General features: G+C 28.6%; 1 protein-coding gene across 1 annotated transcript in view; it reads left to right on the forward strand.

Moving 5' to 3' along the window:
- The window catches only part of LOC100210853 (uncharacterized), an 87,290-nt gene that overhangs the window by 18,214 nt on the left and 48,597 nt on the right, over positions 1-20,479 (forward strand). Inside the window, exons 7-16 of the mRNA XM_065795700.1 lie at positions 3,895-4,152; positions 9,674-11,653; positions 11,722-11,803; positions 12,568-12,660; positions 12,753-12,869; positions 12,966-13,076; positions 14,535-14,645; positions 14,760-14,870; positions 15,006-15,116; positions 15,201-15,338. Of these exons, the coding sequence (XP_065651772.1) occupies positions 3,895-4,152; positions 9,674-11,653; positions 11,722-11,803; positions 12,568-12,660; positions 12,753-12,869; positions 12,966-13,076; positions 14,535-14,645; positions 14,760-14,870; positions 15,006-15,116; positions 15,201-15,338 (3,112 nt within the window). The remainder of the gene's footprint in view (positions 1-3,894; positions 4,153-9,673; positions 11,654-11,721; positions 11,804-12,567; positions 12,661-12,752; positions 12,870-12,965; positions 13,077-14,534; positions 14,646-14,759; positions 14,871-15,005; positions 15,117-15,200; positions 15,339-20,479) is intronic.

Consider the following 20,479-nt stretch of genomic DNA (forward strand, 5'->3'; position numbering starts at 1 on the left):
GATGCTTTAAAACAATTATCAAACTATCAAGCGATCAGTTATAAATTGTTTTGTTTTTCTGATGTGCTCTATTGCTTAGTTGTGACACCTACCGCTTCTTGGAAGTCATGTTCCACCAATGAATTTAAGTTTTACTTTCAAGCATTTCCATACTTATAATGCATTCGCATAAAAAAGTTGTGTAAAAAGTGTACAAAGGCAATTCACATAAATTTATTATATGTAAGCATTAAAAAAGTACACTTGTAGTATTTTCTTTAAAAGTAAACACTTTTATTGGAAAGCCTTTTCCTTCGATTCAAACGATCAATTACCTATATAGTATGTAGGGTGGACTGGGGTAATTCCGTTCCCGGGGTAATTCCACCCCCTAAAAAGATATGGATCAATACAAATAAACTTAAAAACTTGAACTACCCTTAATTCATGTTTTTGACTGCCAACTTCCTTTTTTTCACAAAGTATATGTTTCCTGTATCCATACTAATTTAGAAATTTGTTTGGAAATTCAAAATCATTTTCAATGTAAGTACCATATATGTACTTTAAAAAATATTTAAAAAAATATTTTTATTGATTTTATTTCGTCATTTATTTTTTTTGGGTGTTTTTAGTGTGTACTTTTATTTCGTTTTACAAGTGCATTTAAGCTCAAGTAAACATACAATTTGTATAAACATTTCATAAATAAAACAGTACCTCTGGGTAATTTCACCCCCCACCTCTAACCAATTTGAACCTTTTTTGTAAATAACCTTAAGCAACATGCTAGCTATGTAGTAATAACATCTGTACTTAGTATTAAATATATCATTATTCATCGTTTCAACCAAATAAGACAATTTTAGTCATGGAGTAAAACTCTCGCCACTTCTTGAAAAACCAGGGAAGCGATAAAATAAGGAGATGAGAGGAAAGACCAAGTTATGTGTGACCTCTGTGATGAGTGGTACTGCTTAAAATGCTCACAGCTATCTGCAGAAGACGCATATTTCATATATTTATATAATATATGACATAATTCTGACTTTTATTGTAGGCGATACATTCCCCACTAACATAAAATGTAAAAATGCGTTTAAAATTTTTTTTGAAAGGGGCTGGAATTACCTCGATTTTGTACATATGTAAAATTTTCAAATAATTTTTTTTGTTTTTTGTTTTTTATTAAAATTTTAATTTTATATCAACAGTTTGCTTAAATGTGTAAATAAAAGGAATTCTCGTCCTATTTTTTTGTTTTTAATTTTATATAGTGGTTTTTAAGCATTTTTTAGAAGTAGGCGGCGGAATTACCTCAATTTACACTATTTCATATTTTTAGCGTTTGCTTCCAATTGCCAATATTTCCACAAGTTATAAATACTTCCACAAGTATTTTAAAGCCTATAAACAAACATAGTCACTAGTTTCAAATCTTTCAGTTTTAATTTTCTTTTTGTCAGAGTTACGTTTTCATTATTTATATTATCAAAATATTTTCTTCAACAACGTGCGTGGTGGTCAAAAAAGGCTGTCAACAAGTCATCAAAAAAAAACTTTTTCTGATGAGTTTGTATGTTATTTAGAAGAATGCGCGTAAGTTGCGAAATGCAAATATTTTCAATGCGAAAAGTGCGGAAAAAAATAGTGCCGGAAATATATGCGAAAAGCATAGTGGCTTTACTCACAAAATACCTTTTATGCCACCAATTGCGATTTGTCCTTCCAAATCATTATTTTTACTTCTATCAGACCAAACATACACGTATGTTACTCCAAACCATGGTTGAAGAAGTGATTTAAGGATGGCATTCACATTATTTTTTATATAAAGTGTCATTTACAAGACAAACAAGAAAGATATTCTAAATCTTTATCTTTATGTCTTCAAAGTTATGAATATCTTTTGATTAAAATACGCTAAAAATACGCTCAAATGCTGATATAGCATATTTAAAACAATATGTTTAGAAACTTTTCTGTATTTTATTTGTATTTAATTAATCGTATTTTGCTAATTCAATCATATTTAATTAACTTAAAAAACTTTTAATTAAGCGTAATTTTGAAAACTTTTGAAGTGTTTGTACAAATGTTCTATATATCTATCTTTTTATGAGTTTTTCGTAATAATTTGCATTTTTATACAATTTACGGAACTGCAGAATGTTATGTATGCGTGCTTAAAATGCAGCACTTTCCGGCACCTTTTCCCGCACAATTATCCCGCACTTTGCAAATTTAAAATTTCAGAATTACCGCCTTTTGTATTTTTCCCACACTTAATTTTGCCTGAGGCTTCTTACTACAACCTTACCAAACTGTAGAATAATTTCATTAATAGAACAAATAAAAATAAAAGCAACACTACAGAAAAAAGTATAATTATAAAGCAAGTCATTGCTGCAGATATTTATAATGTAACTTCTAATACATAATATTTAAAAACTTAGGCATATAAGGTAGCAATAGAATTTTAATAATATAGAAAAATATTTTTTTAAATATTTTGTAAAGTGTATAAATATTGTGTAAATTTTGTAATTATTGTACTAATTTCATTTAAAATTTTATATAACATCTGAAAATAAGATATAATTATATATTCATTTCGGATTTTGACTAGATAATAAATAAAATAGCTATTGAAAAAACAAGTCGTAAACAATTTTTGTTATAAATAATTTATTCAAAAAATTTTAATGAGACACAGTGGTTTTATGACCTCAAAACAAGTAAAACTTAGTAAAAATTTTGCTAATATGTTGCGCAATATTACTTAACTATTTTTACACTTAAAGGCCGTTTTCCACACAGCGAAATATTCGCGCGAAGCGAATTTTTTCGTCGATAAGCATGCGCACATTAAACATTTTTGACAATTTTGCTGATCAAGCATTTCGCTGCAGCGAAAAAACTAAGTCGAAATCATTTCGACTTTTTGCGAATCGCCATCGGCGAAAACCAATCAAATTTTGAATATTATATCACGTGATGTCAACAGTGAAAAAAAACGAAAGCACGTTGTTTTTTAAAAATGGCAACTGAACAAAATGCTCAACTTAGCGTTCTAATCGACTTGCTTAGAATTCACCCTGAATATTTGTCAACATTTGTAAATTCATCAAATAAAGATGAATTTAATAATTCTTTCAATTCCGAAAGTTTTATTTCACAAGAAGAGGTTTCTCCATGTAGAGTTGAACCAAATGTTGCTTCTTGCAGTAAGAGTTTTTTAACAGAACTGTTCCTATCAGAGGTTATTAGCGTTTATTTTCTTTAAAATTCCTTTAAAATATTAAATTAAATTCTTATATATAAAAAAACTAACTTTAATTAAATGATAAATTTTTAAATTTAATAATTTTGTTTTTAGAAGCATACAGCGTAAATTTATTGCTACCATTTTTATTGTTGATATACACAAAATGTAGCGCGATTTATAATTAAAATTATAAGTGGAAATCAAAATAGCGTTTCGTCATGGCGAAAAAATTCGCTTCGCGCGATTTTTTTCGTCGTGTGGAAAACGGCGTTTACAATTTTGAAAAGAAGAAAATGTTATGTATTACGTTATTAACGTTAGTTTTAAAATTGTTCTGCCACGTTCTAACATGTAGAATATAAATGTTTTTATACGGCTTTCTGAAATAAAATGCGAATGTTTATTAGAGTATATTGGAGATTGTAAAAAATTGACTCTGCAGTCTTATATGTGAAATGAATATCTTTAAAGTAAAGTTTAGAGACATTAACAATGATTAAAACAATAATGATGTCGCTGTCGGTTGAAAGGTCATCAAATTATTTTTAAATTAACACTTATCCTATTCTCTATTTTGTCTATAACCGTTAAGTGACGAATATGGACGTGAAAAAAAATTAACAGCCATTATTTTTCCTTTTATTTAGGGAAAAAACCTTAATAAATTTAATGAAAAATATCAGAAAACGGATTTCAGTAAACCATTCATCCAACAAAACAAAGGAGTTTTACATATGTCAGATGATCTTGGAACTAAAATTGAAGACCAAAACAATGAAAGCATTATGAAAATCATTTGCAAACATGCAAAATGTGATTACGAACGAGACAAAAAAAAATTTGATGAGGAAGATAGTACCCAGTTAAAAAGCTATGTTCAAGAAGGAGATGAAATAGTTGCCCAGGTATTACATGCATTTAATTTAAAACATAATTTAAATACTGTTTGTTCATTTATAGTCATTTGTTTTTTTGTTTCGTTTCACCTACAAAATAAAAATGCTCGCGAATTATACTATTTTTTATTTCTATCTTTTATTTTTATATTTCCTAAAGTTTATAATAGTTTTTACTATGTCTTTCGATCAAAAAATGGTGGGAAAAAAAGGAGAGTATTCATGCTTGGTTTTTTACTTTTGGTCATTTAGGGGTCATCCACAAATGATGTCAGTGTTTTTTCTTAATTTTTCGACTCCCCTCCCCACTCTGCCAAACTCTATCAATTTTTGGCTGACCCCCCGTTATATATGATGTCAGGTTTTGTGTACTCCCCCCCTAAAAAAAAATAAAAATGCTTAAAAACTATTGATTTTTTTTCTGACTAAATTATACATTTATATAATAATAGATCTCATCAAATTATATTACATAATAGTCGATATCTCATTAAATAATCAACTAAGCAAATAATATTATATATCTTTAATACAATCTTCCCATGGGTTGTTGAAGTGATCATCGATTGAAACAATAGGTAGTGAATGCTCTCCGTGCTCTAAAAGGATATCGTATTCTTGAGGTAGAATCAAATTCGTTGCGTCAACTTCATTTTCATCTAACCATTCAGTAGTTTCCGAACTCTTCTGCAATCCAACGTTGATCTTGTAATAAAAGGCTTCTAGACTCTAGCTCTGATTCGTCTGGATCAAGATACTCTGCAACGGTTGGATAACCGTCAATTTGTAGATCAGACCAAATATCAGCCAAAGCCTGTCCAGCAAAACCAAAGTTCTGTTTTTCTAAATTTTCATCTATTGTCCTGCCAGAATAAGTAACAGCATCTGTTTTTCCGAGACCATCTTTTTTGATTGTAATTCCAGCGTATACAGATGGTATAAGCTTGTGTGTAGCAGCCACGAACCAAACGTGGTCCGGAAGAATTACCCGGTACTCCAAATGCATCAACAACGACGCCTGTTTATTGGCTGCTGTGATTCTAATTGGCACTCTAACCTTGTCGTCTTGGATAATGAAACACACTCCATCTGGCCCTAAAATAGAACAAACTTCTTCCACATATTTTATAGTTGAACTGCAAAAGAGTCAACATGTTTTAAATGAGATTCATTCTGAGGACTGATCAATCTAACAGGGACTGCTTTGACGTGCCTTTTGCTTTCTAATGTTCCGTAACTTCTCGAAAGTAGACGAGTATAGAGGACACTCTTGCTGATTGAAAATCTAATTTTGTTCATCTCGGATGTCAATTCGTTGAGAGTTTTAATACTCTAAATAATAAAGAAATATATTTGGATATAATTAACTTTTTTACAGAAAACGGGATTTATTTCGTAAATTATATTCAAATCAAATCTTGAATTAGTTGTTAACATTTCAAGGATATTTACAATTGTGCAAGTACTAAATAAAAGTAAAATTCTAACAAATATAACATTAACAAACATAGCTAAGCTATCATTACCCGAAGAACCTCTGACCGACGTCTTTCATTAGCGGACGAACCATGGAGCGCAATATCCATAATCGCTTTCAAAAGAAGAGGTTGATCTACATCTAATGACGGTCGACCAGGTTTCTTTCTGATTTTTAGTTTTTATTTGACTTCTGTATGATCCAAGCAGATTTCCTCCATTCTAGCTTTTTTCAGTTCTATAGTTTTCTTCTGTTGAGCTTGATCATACTTTTTTTTGGCCAGTTCTTTACATAGATGAGCTAATTTCTTCTTTTTCTTTTTCAAATCATCCTCTTCAGCTTTAGCAATGAATCCACTTCTCTTTCTAGTCTTCAGTCCAAAAATTTCATAATTTAAAGCTGCAATCTCAGAATTGAGTCGATCTTGAGCCACTGTTCTTGCATTTTTTTGATTTTTCGTGGTCAACAAACTCAAAGTTAATGCACTTTGTTGACCATCAATAACAGATCGCTTATTGGTGACCTCAACAAACTGTGAGAAATTCTTGTCAAATTCAAGTGGAATATACGTGGAGGCAGACTGTTTTGGAGTATTGGCCCAAAATGATAATTGCTTTCTCTTGAACTTCATTGTCTTTTCATTAACTAAATTAATTAAATACATTACTCTTGATTCAAGATCCTTATGCACCAGTTTCGCTTCTTTTAATGAATTCCATATACTACGGACTTCTATCTGGACATTAGCCTTTTTTTCATCGGGATGAGCATTTCCATACGAGACATCAATAAGTTAAGTAATGCGGTTTTATCCATATTTTAATATTGATTTATTAGTATTGTTTACATCACAATCAGAATAATGATTTTGCTCATCGTTAGCGCAAGCTTTTTATAAGAGTTTCTTCAACCCGCTAGGCAGAAATTAGCGTTTCGAATTTTCAATAGACTTTATATGTTTGCATCCGCAAGGGAGCGAATAACGATTGTGATTTTTATATACAAAAAGTTAATATTTCTATCATAATTTGATTCGCAGTCAAATGTTAATATATTATTAAAACGATAGTAATTTTTGTTTGACGTTAGTAGTTGTTATTTATTTCATGTCTCTGGGAAACTTATTATATTAATTTATAATACTATATTATAAATATTTTAATAAAATATAATATCAAATTCCCCGCATTTAATATTAATTTTCACAAACAAAACATCATTTCTATACCATTTAGTAGATGTAATTACCGTTAAAATCTGCTCATCAAAACTAAAAAAATAATTTAAATTTACATTATTTTGGCCTTAACACCCCCATCGCCATTGTCAATTAGTGTCAAACTTTCCATTACTTCCTTCCCTTATATTTACTGACATCATTTATGGATGAACCCTTACATAAAATGTACAAAATAATAAAAAAAATTTAAAAATTATTTATACTATTATTATTTTTTGTTGTTGTTGTGTTTTCACTGCTTGTTTTAGAGGTTTATGTTTCACCTTATGTTGAACCACTTTTTTTGTGTAGGTTTACACGAGGCGGAAACTGTTGAAAATGAATTAAAAACTGCATCTTTATTGTTTTTTGATATATTTTTAAACTGTAAAACGTTCAAAAAATGATGGGCTTTAAAACTTTACATGACTGTCTTTTAGAGTACAAAAATATATTTTGACAAAACTAGAATTCCAATAACTATTATAATCCTTTAGACTAATTTTTCTTAACTGAGTTTCTCAACTGTTTTGTACGATTTTTTTAAAACCTATTTAGTATGCAAAATGTTTCTTCACTAACACAGAAATAACAAACATAAATTTCAAATTAAAAACCGAGACATTATTAAAAAAAAAATTCAAAATAATGATAAGTTAGAAAAAGAATAAGTTCTTTAAACCATTTTTATATTTCATCAGGCTTTTAACATATTCAATATATATCAATTAGAGAATAAGTTAAGATTTTTATAAAAAAAGTGCTATTTTTTTTACAAAGATCTTAAAACTTTGGTACAATTGTGCTTTTAAATTCACCACTATTATAGTCAAGCGTGACTACAGTTTTCTTTTCACGAGAGTTTTTCAAATTTTCATCATTGAAAAGGTGATTAACATTTTTACTAACATTATGTTCATAAAAATGGTGAAACTTTATTTATATTCAGATGGTGAAACTTTATTTATATTTGTTCCAGTCAATTTCGTATCTAGCAGGTATTACTTTGTGACATTTTAAAAATAATACCTTCGCATATGAAGTTTTGCTATCAAATTGGTATTCTCCTAATTCATCTGATTTAAAGGTTATCAAAATTTTTTTCTTTGGCTTGCTAGAATAATACCATAAGTATTTTTTTACAGTAGCCATATGTTCAAAAAATCCTTTCTAGATCCAACAATGATGTTGAGTAGTTTGAAGTTGGAGCCCAATATAAACTTGAGTTAAAGTTATTAAAAAAGTGATTTTAAATTGTCATGATTCTCATTTACTTTTTAAATTATTTCTACTATAATCACTTCGTTAACCCCTTATTATTTTCAATCAATCTTTAGAAATCTCTGTCCTCCATTAATCCCAAAAAAAGAGTTCAAAATTTTTTATCAATAGTTCAGTACAATAAACAAATAAGTAAAAAAAGAAATAAAAAATAAATCTTTATAAATAAACATTTAAATAAATATTATTAAAGTAAATTTTTGTTACTATAAAATCTATTTAAGTAGCGTGGTCTGTTCGTTAAGATAGGTTGTCAAGTAACATAACAGGTGGTCTCCTGTTCTTTCATCATTTTTTTCTTTTCTGCTTTATTATTTCATCGCACAGTCGGAAAGATCGTTTTTTACCTTCAAGTATTATTTCGCATCTTAACTTAATAGATAATCGGTTTCTGTACTCTTTTAAAGAAAAAGTGAGATTGCTTCTTTTAATGCACAAGAAACAATTTTGAATGTGACTTTAAAATTTTTCAAAGTAACTTACACAGATTTTGAACTTTTTTTTTTTTGCAAAAATGACAAGTTCCAAGACCAACTACTTCACAGGATTCTGTGCAAAACGAATTTTTTTTTCGTCTGTTTTTATTCTGCTATTCTGCTATAAGTAGCAAATTTTATAAAACACAAAATCAACAAATTTTATGAAACATAAAAAAAGTAGGTTTAGTTTGTCAGTTTGTTGTTTCCCAATTTTTTAACTTAAAGACAACCATTCAACCAAAAAATCATAATACTTACCTGTTTAGAAAGTTGACGACAACCATTCAAACATGAATCTCTACAGCAATACTGATAAACTTACCTGTTTAGAATCTTGGAGCTTCAAGTGTTCTGTAACAAGACCATTAAGTCTTCTTGGAGAATCTATATATCATTTGAATGTTCAAAAGACGTTGAGGACGTCTTTTGAACGTTCATAAGACGTCTTTTTAGGACCAAATGCCGGCTGGGCAATTTAAACAAACAACCAGAAGATGATTCAGTAACTCCTTGGATTAGAGAAATTTTTTTGAAGAAATAAAAGTTCTCAACTACAAACATAACATATAATTATTCAAATCAAATTTCAACACAATTTATCGAAAAAAACTTAAAAGATACGATATTATATAGTTTAAAACCCACTCCTTTTTTAATACTTTACGGTGGGAGAGAAAAAGGGTTTATTGAAAAAAGAAAAAAAAAAAAATGCAGTTTTCGACTTGTTTTTAACGGTTTTCAATTTGTTTTTAACGGATTTCTCATCTCAATCTGAGTGAAAAGAACGGTTTAAAAAGTTTAAAGTTGAAAATTAATTAATTAAAAATTAATTTATTTAAAAAAGTCTAATTTAAAAATAACTTTAAATGAAATCCTCAAAAAAAAGGTGCAGCGTTTAAATGCTTTTTAAAATTTTAAATATTTCTAAATGCTTGGCTAATAACTTTTAAATGCTTTTCATAGTAAATTTTTGATTAGAATTTTTTTCATTGTTGATTTTTTATAAATATTTTTTTAAGTGCATTGTTTAAAATTCTTTAAATATACTTTTGCTTCTTTTTTAATTAATAACAGATTGGAATAGGAAACGAAAACGATGCTGAGAGTTTCATGTCGGGAAAAAAATTAGCTGATGATTTGTTTTCTCAAGCACGTATAAATTCACACCAGGAAACATCAAAAACTGATATCCTAAAAACTCCTGGGTCATCTAAAATGATTTATTTTTCTCCTGATATTGTAGCTCAAGCAACAAAGCTAGATACTACAGAATACCATTTGCCTATTGATACTACAGAGCACCATTTGCCGAGTAAACTCTATATAAACAATATTAAAAAGACGCCAAAACAAGGAAAAATAGCTTCTTTGTCTAAAGAAACCAATGAAACAAACAAAAGCATTTTAATGGGAGAAAAAACAAATCAACTATCAAAAATTACAGACCATTTACTTTATATTAGGAATAATAAGTCTGATATAGTGTCGAAGAATACTGAAGTTACTCAAGAGCCAACCAAAACACTACTTGAAGCAATTAAGATAATTCGGAGCAATCCTTTATTAAAAGTATCACGTGTGGAAATTGTTAAATCAGATGGAAACTTATCAAAACCTATTCGAATAACAACAATAACTCGTCATACTAAAAAGCAACCGGTTTCATCACCAGTTTCACATGTTGTTTCACCACCTGTTTCATCTGCTGTTTTATCACCAGTTTCACGTGTTGTTTCGCCATCTGTTTCATCAGCTGTTTCATCACCAGTTTCACGTGTTGTTTCATCACCTGTTTCATTACCAGTTTCAGCTATTGTTTCATCACCTGTTGATCTTGTAGTACCAAAGGAAAACAAAACTGAAACAAATTGTGATTGTCAACTGTTTATAAAAATAATCAAAACTCCTGGTTGCATGGAGTTTTGTAAAGAAAAGGTCCTTTATGAAGAACAAGTTAAACAATTAAAAAATGACTCAACTAGTAAAACAAAAAATAATGAACTTAAAAGCAGCTCTTCACTTAATGATGAATCAATATCACTCAACACCATTCAGAATCAGACAAGAAAAAATAATTTAAATGAGTTTCTTTTTAATCAAAATGTAAGCAATAAAAATAATGATGGTAGCAGCAGATTATCTTATCTCACAACTTCTGAAGAAGGTTACAGCATTAACAATCCAATTCAAATAATTCCTTCGTCTGAAAGTGAAAACATTCATTTATTGAATAAAATAAACGAAAATAACTTTTCAATGAAAAATATTTCTACAGAAAAAGAGCAATCCCTCATTTTAGGAAACAACTTTAAAGAAGAATTATCAAGCGATCATATAAGCACAATCAAAGAAAAAGAAATTAATGATTACGCAAAATCCATTATGGATTCTAATGCTACAAGTGTCTTGTACACCTTAAAACCTTTTGTAAATAAAAATGGACAACAGCATGATGCCATATCATCATCACCTGATGTTTTGATAAAACCTGATTTTCTTCAGACAAATCTTCACAATAAAGTTATTATTTTAAACGACAAAATTCCATTAAATTCTTTGACAATTTCTCCTATAGAATTTGTAAGTCATGATACATTGCCATCATACCCTATTGTTATCGATTCTACGTCTGAGATGGTTCAAGAACTACTGAAAAACTCTCATCCAATACCTCCACCACCATCAAAGTCACATTTTAATATTCATTCATTGAATAAAATACTTCACAACAATGGACCTGTTATTGTGGAAAATGGGAACTCAAATTTAATGGAAGAAGAAAGTGATAAAAGTTTTTCTGAAAACATGAAAGATTCAGAAAATGAAGACAAGGAAGAAGAGGATTTGGTGTATGACGATAATGAAGATATTGAGGATCAAGATAATAATCATGATAATGACGATGATAAAGAATATCCTCATAACAATCATCTTTTGTTAGGAGCTGGTGCATCTCTTTTGCATAAAAATTATGCAGAAGAACATGGTTCCGTTAAAACAATCATATCTAACGAAAACGGACAAGATGAAAAAGCAAATAAAGAAGAAAACAATGTAACTATTTTTATTTTGTTTTCATGACTTTTAATTATTTGCCTTAACTGTTAATTTTTTGTTTAAAGGCTTATAACAACCAACACTTTGAAGAAGAAAAACATTGGTTACCTGAAGCAATACGCAATAATCAAAACTTCAGTGCACAGTGTTAGTTATAATAAATTTGTTTTAAATGTTTAATAATAACAATTTTGTTTATATATATATGTATATATATATATATATATATTTATATTTATATATATATATATATATATATATATATATATATATATATATATATATATATATACTTTTTTAAAAGATACTTATTTTCCTTCTTACGTTCTAAATTTTTCATTTAAACGCAACACACATTTTGTGTTGTTATATAAATGATCAAGCAATAACTTGACTATTTCTCTAAAGATTATTTTTATAAACAATAACTCCTTATTAAACTTTGAGTAATTTGAAGGAAACTTCATCGTAATAACATAGTGAATTTTTGAGCTTATGTATATTTGAGTTTGAAAGCCAATATGATTTAAAGGTATTTTTATATCTTTTTTGATCTTGTCAAGTTTTGTTCCTGATTCTTATACAAGTTATTATTATTAAACTACCATTACAGTTAAGTCTAAAAAAAGCATTAACTTGAATAACTTTAGCTAGAGAATTTTAAATATATAAACCTACGAACAACAACGAACATCTAACGAAAATCTACGAACTCACAAAGTTCTGCTCTGTCGTAACATTTGTGGTGATGCATTTTTCGCTCTACCAATTAAATTTAAAATTTAAAAAAGCGATAAAGTAATTAATGATAATCTATATGTAATTTTTAAAGCTACTTTTAATAGTTTTTTTTATAGCATACTAATGCGCTATAAAAAATCTTTTAGTTATTTTTAAAACTTATTTTACAGCTCAATGTTTAAACGGTGGTATAAATATACCAATATCTAAATTTGAAACGCAATGCATGTGTCCGCATCAATTCTACGGCAAAACATGCAAAGGTAATTAAAAGCAATAATTCTTTTTCTAAAATGTAATTATTCGACTTTCTGGCTTTCACAATATTTATGACTTATACTATATTAATTTAAAGACTGGAATTTTTGTTACCCGAACCCTTGTTCAAACGGTGGTCAGTGTCAAATGATATCTGAAATACCAAAGTACAAATGTCACTGCAAAAAAGCATATATAGGACATACATGCTCGGGTAATTTTAAGTTTGTATAACACCAAAAGAAATACTTCAATGAACATTGCTTTAAAAGTTTATATACTTTATCTTATTAAGCTATTTTTCATTCAGAATTTAACCCTTGTGATCCGAACCCATGTAATAATCATGGTACATGTTCACACGATGGTAAAACAGCAACTTGTACATGCACTTCAAGATTTAAAGGGGAAAACTGTGCAGGTGATTTCTTTAAAATAGTTTTGTAAAACGTTAAATGTCATTAAAACAACATTAGTTATACATCAGTTACTTTGCTTGTTATTCAAATTAATCGAAGCTAATTATGGTAACTTCTTCGTTTATTATTTAAATTATGTTAATTATTTTGCTTATTGTGTAAATTAATATCCCCTGATGACCCTTATTTCAGTTATGGTAATTACTTTGCTTTTTACTTCAATTTTTAATGTTAGCTAATAAAAAAACAATTAAAGTCCGTTTAACAATCAAAGTTAAACATTTGTTTTTTATCTATATATTATTGCCAAACTTAATAGTTTTAGTTGTAGTAGTGGCCCTTCGAGCGTGTTTGACACGGAACCCTTGGCATCCACTGTAACCGAGGTAGTGGCGAGAAAGAGTCGCAGCACTTTTTTATATAAGAAAACGTGAATGAAAGATATTTGTGCAAATGTGTATGCAAAAATTATGTAAACTTCAAGTTATGTAATGTTAAAACTAAAACATATACCAAGTTTAACAGTTTTACTTTCACTTGAAAACTGCGGCAACATCTCCTTAATTTTTATCTATACCATTTCTTTCCGTTTTCTAAAAACTTTTATTTATTACATACTTTTAAAAAATTTTCATTGTCAATATGTGGGCGTGGCCGAGCGGTTAGCTCGCAGAGCTTCAGAACGGAAAAGCACTAATTTAAATCCTACAACTGTTAACTTTTTTTAAACCTTTTTCGATTTTTTTAAAATACAAAATAAAACACTTTTGAAGTTTTATAGATATTATATACATTATATAAGATATTATACACTTTAACATACGAAAGGATTTTTAAAAAAGCTAAAAATTCTGAAATTATCAAAACACCGGGTGAAATTTGTTGTGTATGTATCATAATTGAGATGTTGTTAATATGCTCAGGTAATTAGTCCTAATAAGCCTCGGATGGTCTGAAAAAAAATATTGGTCTGAAACTTAATAAAGAAAAAAGCTACTCCTGAGGGTGCTGCTGAGGAGACAAAATAAAATAAAAGCCAAAATCCGGTTGTTTATGTAAGTGAGAGTGGTACAAGACTTAATTAAAAATAACTTTTGCACTGCGCTCTCCTTCATAAATAACCGGATTTTGACAATTATTTAACAGACCATATAATACTGACCTTGTATGACGAGCTTCATCTGCAAACAACTAAACAGGATTTGTTTTTAAAGTCTTTAATATATCTGGCCTAAATTAAAGATGATCCTGGTTTTTTATGTAGCATAAAAGTTTGTCATGGGTTTTAAATGCTTACGTAAAAAGTATTTAGAGTTTTGAAGCTTCAAGTTTAAAGAAAATTGATAACTTTTAACACGAGTTACTTTTTCAAAATAAAAACGTGACATTAAATAACAATGTATGCTTTAAAAAGGAAAATTTAATGCTTTTTGTCAAATCTAATATATGTCCATTTTCAGAATTGAGTAACTGCTACCCAAACCCATGTAAAAATAACGGGCGTTGTGTGGACATGGATGGAAAGTTTAAATGTGAATGTCAGAAAGGTTTTATTGGAAAAACTTGTGAAGGTACGGCAGTTTTTAATATATCCTTGATCCAAAGTTAAACTAAAACAATTCTTTTCAGAGTACGAAAAGAGATTTTTTTAATCCTTTATAACCTGAAATCACTTTTTTGTATAGAAGACGATGTGTGTGCCAAAAATGTTTGTCAAAATGGAGGATCTTGCATAGTCAATGGTACTTCGTATTCCTGTCAGTGTGCGCAAGGGTTTGTAGGAAAAATTTGTCAAGGTTATCTTTTTGTTCTACAAAAAAACGTTTATTTACATTATAACATTTTAAAGCTAAAAAACAAACAAACAAATCAATATTTTTATTAACATACAGCTTATTAATACAATTTAATCTGAAAAATATTTCATTTAGACCGGGTTTGCGTACCAAACCCTTGTAACCATGGTGGCATTTGCATTCAAAGAGAAAATTCTATGTTTGCGTGTTTATGTCCGTCTTGGGCCGCTGGTGTGACTTGTGAAGGTATTATGGATTAACATTTTTTAGAGCAATGAGCTAATAGAATTTATAAATCATCCTTTAGAATCGGTAACGATTCTTTTTTAGATGTGAGTCCATGTAGAATGAACCCTTGCAAAAATGGAGCCAGATGCATAGATGCAATGTCTGGATTTCGGTGGACATTAAAACCTATGCAATACTTTTGTGACTGCAAGTCCCCGTTTAAAGGAGCTCATTGTGAAAGTAGGTCTTTTATTTGTATGAAAATAACGAACGGAATAGTAGTTGTTAAAAATAAAATTTTAAAAATGAATAAATAATACATTGAGTTGAAAAATTAAAATAGATAAAAAACTTTATTCATTTTTATTAAAAAAACTACATCATGTATTTGTGAATGACGGGGCAAGATGACAAATTTTTATTTATACTTTTTCACTTTATCTATTTTATCATAATGGTTTATTACCTGCATGAGTTTTGAATTTGCATGAAAAAAAAAATATATATATATATATATGTATATATATATTCATACATATATATAAATATATATATATATATATATATATATATATATAAAATATATATATATATGTATATATATATTCATACATATATATAAATATATATATATATATATATATATATATATATATATATATATATATATATATATATATATATATATATATAAACTTTTGAATAAAATTGAAACATAATTATGTTATATAAAATATAAACGTTGACTTGTAAAAGAAACAACTCAAATAGTGAGCTTTTATAAGATATTTCTTGTTTTTTTTAGAGGAAAGCGCTGTATATATACAACAATTATATAGCATAAAAAAAAAACATAAGAAAAGTCTAAACAGAAAGAAAAAAAATCTGATAAAATGATTTGCTTGATAAAAAATTGATAAGTTGCATATCCTCCTTGATTTCTTGAAGTTGTTTATGTGTACACCAAACATCAAACCGATGCATTACCTTATGGTCAAGGTTGTCAACACCGTACAAAGGATTGATTGATTGATGGCAGTCACATAAATTTTTCATTAGTGAAAAGACGTGTCACGATTGCAGGGTGAAGTCTGAATAGTTGTAAATGGTGGCTTTTTTTTTTATAGAGAAACGGTTTTTCAAGAGTGATATTATATAATCCATGTGCGTTACAAAATGTCTAATGAAGATTTCAAATTTCTCAAAGTTTTGCCAAAAATAAAAATGCTATTATACTTTGCTGACCATTGTCTTTCATACAAAAAAAGCATGTTTGGTAATAATGAACTCTACTTGGTGCTTTCTTAAAAAAAACTTGATAGTTTAATTGTACAAACAGCATTTCGAACTTGTTGAATGATTTCGATTGAGATCATTAACGACAACCCAGCCAGCACAAAGACGTCTTAACACAATCTTAGACCGGCGTCTCAAAGACATCTAAAAGTCATCTAAAATGTTAACACCTTCAGCGTCTAAATTCTGACGTCTTTGAGACATCTCATTTCAGAAATCTTAAAGACACCTTGATGTTCACATCTTTTAGACGTCTGAACTCAGATTTTATTAAGACATCTTATATTAGTCATCTTTGATACAATCTGTTTTTAAGCTATCTTAAAGACACCTCTTATCAGTAGCTATAAGTTGACTACTCATCTTAAATGAGCCGTCTTAAAACTACTGATAGGAGGTGTCTATGAGACATCTTGAAACCAGAATGTCTAATAATACGATATTGTCAAAATAATGCAACTGTTATGTGATCTGTGAAGCAAAGATCTGTCAGAGGCCTTCGAGACATTTTGGTAATCTTTAAAAGGGAAAATTTCGTGTCAGTAATCTTTAAAAGGAACAACTTGCTGTTACAAAAATTACGAGGAGTACAATTTTTGGACTAATTTATTGTTTTATATGCTAATACATTATAATTTTATAATTTATTGTTTTATATGCTAAATACATTATAATTTTTTCTAAAAAAATTTAATAGACATGATTGAAGATACAATTAAAAGTAAAATTAAAACTATATATTTATTTTTAAATATTACTTTATTCAGCGTTCTTTCGTGCTGGACTGTTCCTAAGAATGTTTTGAACTTTCTTTTAAAACTCAGTTTCTGTTGCTTTCGGAAAGTTATGGAACACAGCATTAAATATAAGTCGGTATATTTTTGTATCTGCAAACTTAATTTTTTTATTGGTCCCTTTACCATGGCCCTGCATGTTTAAATGAGCCATTACCTCGTTGCTCAATACACGTTTTACGATGCTCTTTGCGCAGTCTTCCCAGTTGTAACAAGGCGAAGTTGCGTCATCTAGAAAAAAATAAAAATTGTTTCCAAAAGGAATTTTTTCTTAACAAAAATATTTGTATATACACACAGTACAATCTAATTAGTCAAATTTTAATAAATTTGACAATTTACGCTGATTGCATAAATCCCAGCAACATTCTTTTGCCGCTACTATTATAGTGCTTTCATTATTCCCTGAATCAAATCCACTTAAATGGAATAAATAAATTTTTGAATGCACTTTTAGGTCCCTGATAAACTCATGTTTATTACGCACCTAAAAGTATATATTTAAAAGTTATTATTAACCCTATCGTGCCAGAATTCATTTTGACGGCTTAAAAAATGCAATAATGTCACGTTAACGCTTAAATATATTAGTTTCCTTACAAAACAAGTACTGCAAAGTATATATCATTGGAAAGCAGACAAAATTTGAAATTCAAAAATTAAAATAAGAAAGTAAAAAAAGTAAACTGATGACGTTTGCATTATTTCATATTTATAGACACGTTTTGCCAATTTTAAAAAATTTGCCTCATTTAGCCTTTTAAATTGCTAGCTATATTGTTTTAGAAGTAATCAGGGATTTTAAAAAGGTGCAAAATTTATTAGGCTTTTTATTTGATGGGTTACTTTCCTAATTTAGATAACTAGAAAATGAATAATTAACATTTTTTGAATAATTTTGATATTCAGTATAAATATAAAAAATACCTCAAAAGAAAACAAACATGCTCCAACAATTGGAGACTGAAGCAAGTCATAAATGGAACTTGCAAAATGAGCAAAAAATATGTGATCTACAAATACCTTTTGAATGCACTGGGACTGATCAACTAAAATAGCTTTTCGAACCTTTTCAGAACAATTTTTGCATTCTCTTGGCTTATTGTTCATCGAAGGTTTATGAACTCCAACATTTGTATATCGTAATGTTATGTGTTTATTTGAACTACTAGGTCTTTCACTATTTTTAGATCTGGTATTTCCTACTAATTTTTCAATAAGTCCCCCACAAAAACTTTGATGATTGCAAGCATGATGGTTAGTAAACCAAAACTCAAGTACAAAAGCATTATGAACACATATTTCCACATAGGTGGTAAAAGATTTGTCTATACCATTTACTTGATTTTCTTCTACAATTATAATACTTTACATTACTTTACTAAAAGATGAGATGGAAAAAAACCATTGTTTTTGTCTCCAGTAGTCATGGATGCGAGGAAGTTTTATTATTCCCATCGCTAAACAGATTGCTATGAATACTTTGTATCAATTGACGTAAGATCAATCCATTTCATTCTATGCTTTATAAGGGAGGACTGTAACCTTCTTAAATGATAGTAAGTTGTTCCAGTGACAAGTTTTTGTATTAAAGTATTATGAAAAAAAAATTCAAATTAAGATTTAAAAAAAAGTATCAGTTTGATATTACCATCACAATTAGGTATTGCAGATTTTCTAAACGTTTGTTATGGTGTTGCCATAAATGGAATAATAATTTAAATTTTTTTCCATTCTCTTTTATATTTTCCATTCTCTTTAATGATATTAGACCTCTTAGTCTTAATCGTATGAAGTTTTTTATTTTTCTTGATAAAGGTTGATTTCATGGTTGTAATTGTTAATTGTTAACATTTTTTTTTCTTATTTACAGTAACATTGTTATCAGCAAATGTAGTTGTATAAAATCCTCTGTTATCATTAGTTCCTGATTTATTATTAGCTTATTATTATTAAGTCCACATCTATTTTTTCTGTTGAATCATCTTCAGACCTAACATAGTCTAAAGATGATAACGATGAAATTATTTGTGACGATGACTGATTTGCTAACGATGAAGCTGTTGAAGAGCAATTAACAGTCTTTTTCTTTTGGAGTTCGTTGTCATTAGACTCTGAAGGTTTACAAGACAAATCATTAACATCATCCAATTCATCAAAGATTCAAAGAACTTCATTTGGATCATTTATGATTCTACTTATTAAAGCTATCTGCAATAAGAAAAGTCAATTACATTTATTTTTGTCAATTATCTTTCGTGTTATAAACATAAAAACAATCTATAAATATTAGTTTCTACTCGCCTCGGCTTTCCTTTTATGTCAATCAGCACAAAAAGTTAATATTTAACACTAAATAGGATTGAACAACAACTTTAAAAGAGATATTTTGATTGGTATATTATAGGCGCACATATGTGCACCTTCGGCACGAAAGGGTTAATATCCTTACTTTTACAGATAGAAACGAGTCATCCAAGAAGTTTTTTCCAAATTCCATAAACTAATCAGTCATGTTGATCAGGTTCGTATCTTTAATCAACAAACGATTAATTGGACTGCTTATTAAACTTACTACAAATGCTATGGCGCATCCAGAGAAAAAATTTTTTGTTCAAAAGAAAGAACCAAGCATTGGAAATCTGTAAATATAAAAAAAACGTATTTTAAATATGGGTCATTGCACTGTTTGAAAACCTTTCAAAAGAAGAGGAAGAACTTTTACCCTTTGAATTCATTAAAAATTTTCTTTTAACTAGAAGCTTACTTGATTAAAATTTAATAAATGGTATACTCACTTGCATTTGACATGGCACAAATTCCATACCTTCTTTGTCTTCCGAACCATTTGTCAGACATGCTTACTACAACAAGAAGAAAAGCATCATCCTTTTATTAACTCTATTTGTTTAGTATGGAATAAACAGTACATAATTCTAATAAAATAAAATAAAAAAGACATAACGTAATCATAAAATTTAGAGAAAACACTAATAAATGTAATTTCATAAAAGAGTTTTCAAAAAAAATTCTTCTAAAATTAAAATTAAACTGGTACCTGCAGATATATCAAAATCAGTTTGTTTTGTTTTCAAGTTATCTGGTGTACTTCACTACTATCACTTTCAAAATCAGAAGAAAGAATAGATCTTTTTGGATTTCGTTCTATTTCTCTTGAGTGAAATGAGGGTGGCTGTGGTAGAGCCACCCTTTGATCACATTTTTCCGCAACTTCATTTCATCATTGCCACTATTAGCTGCTGGATTTTCAAGCAAACACTTTTTAATACC

The sequence above is a fragment of the Hydra vulgaris genome, chromosome 04 (assembly GCF_038396675.1).
Source record: "Hydra vulgaris chromosome 04, alternate assembly HydraT2T_AEP".
Lineage (NCBI taxonomy): Eukaryota > Metazoa > Cnidaria > Hydrozoa > Anthoathecata > Hydridae > Hydra > Hydra vulgaris.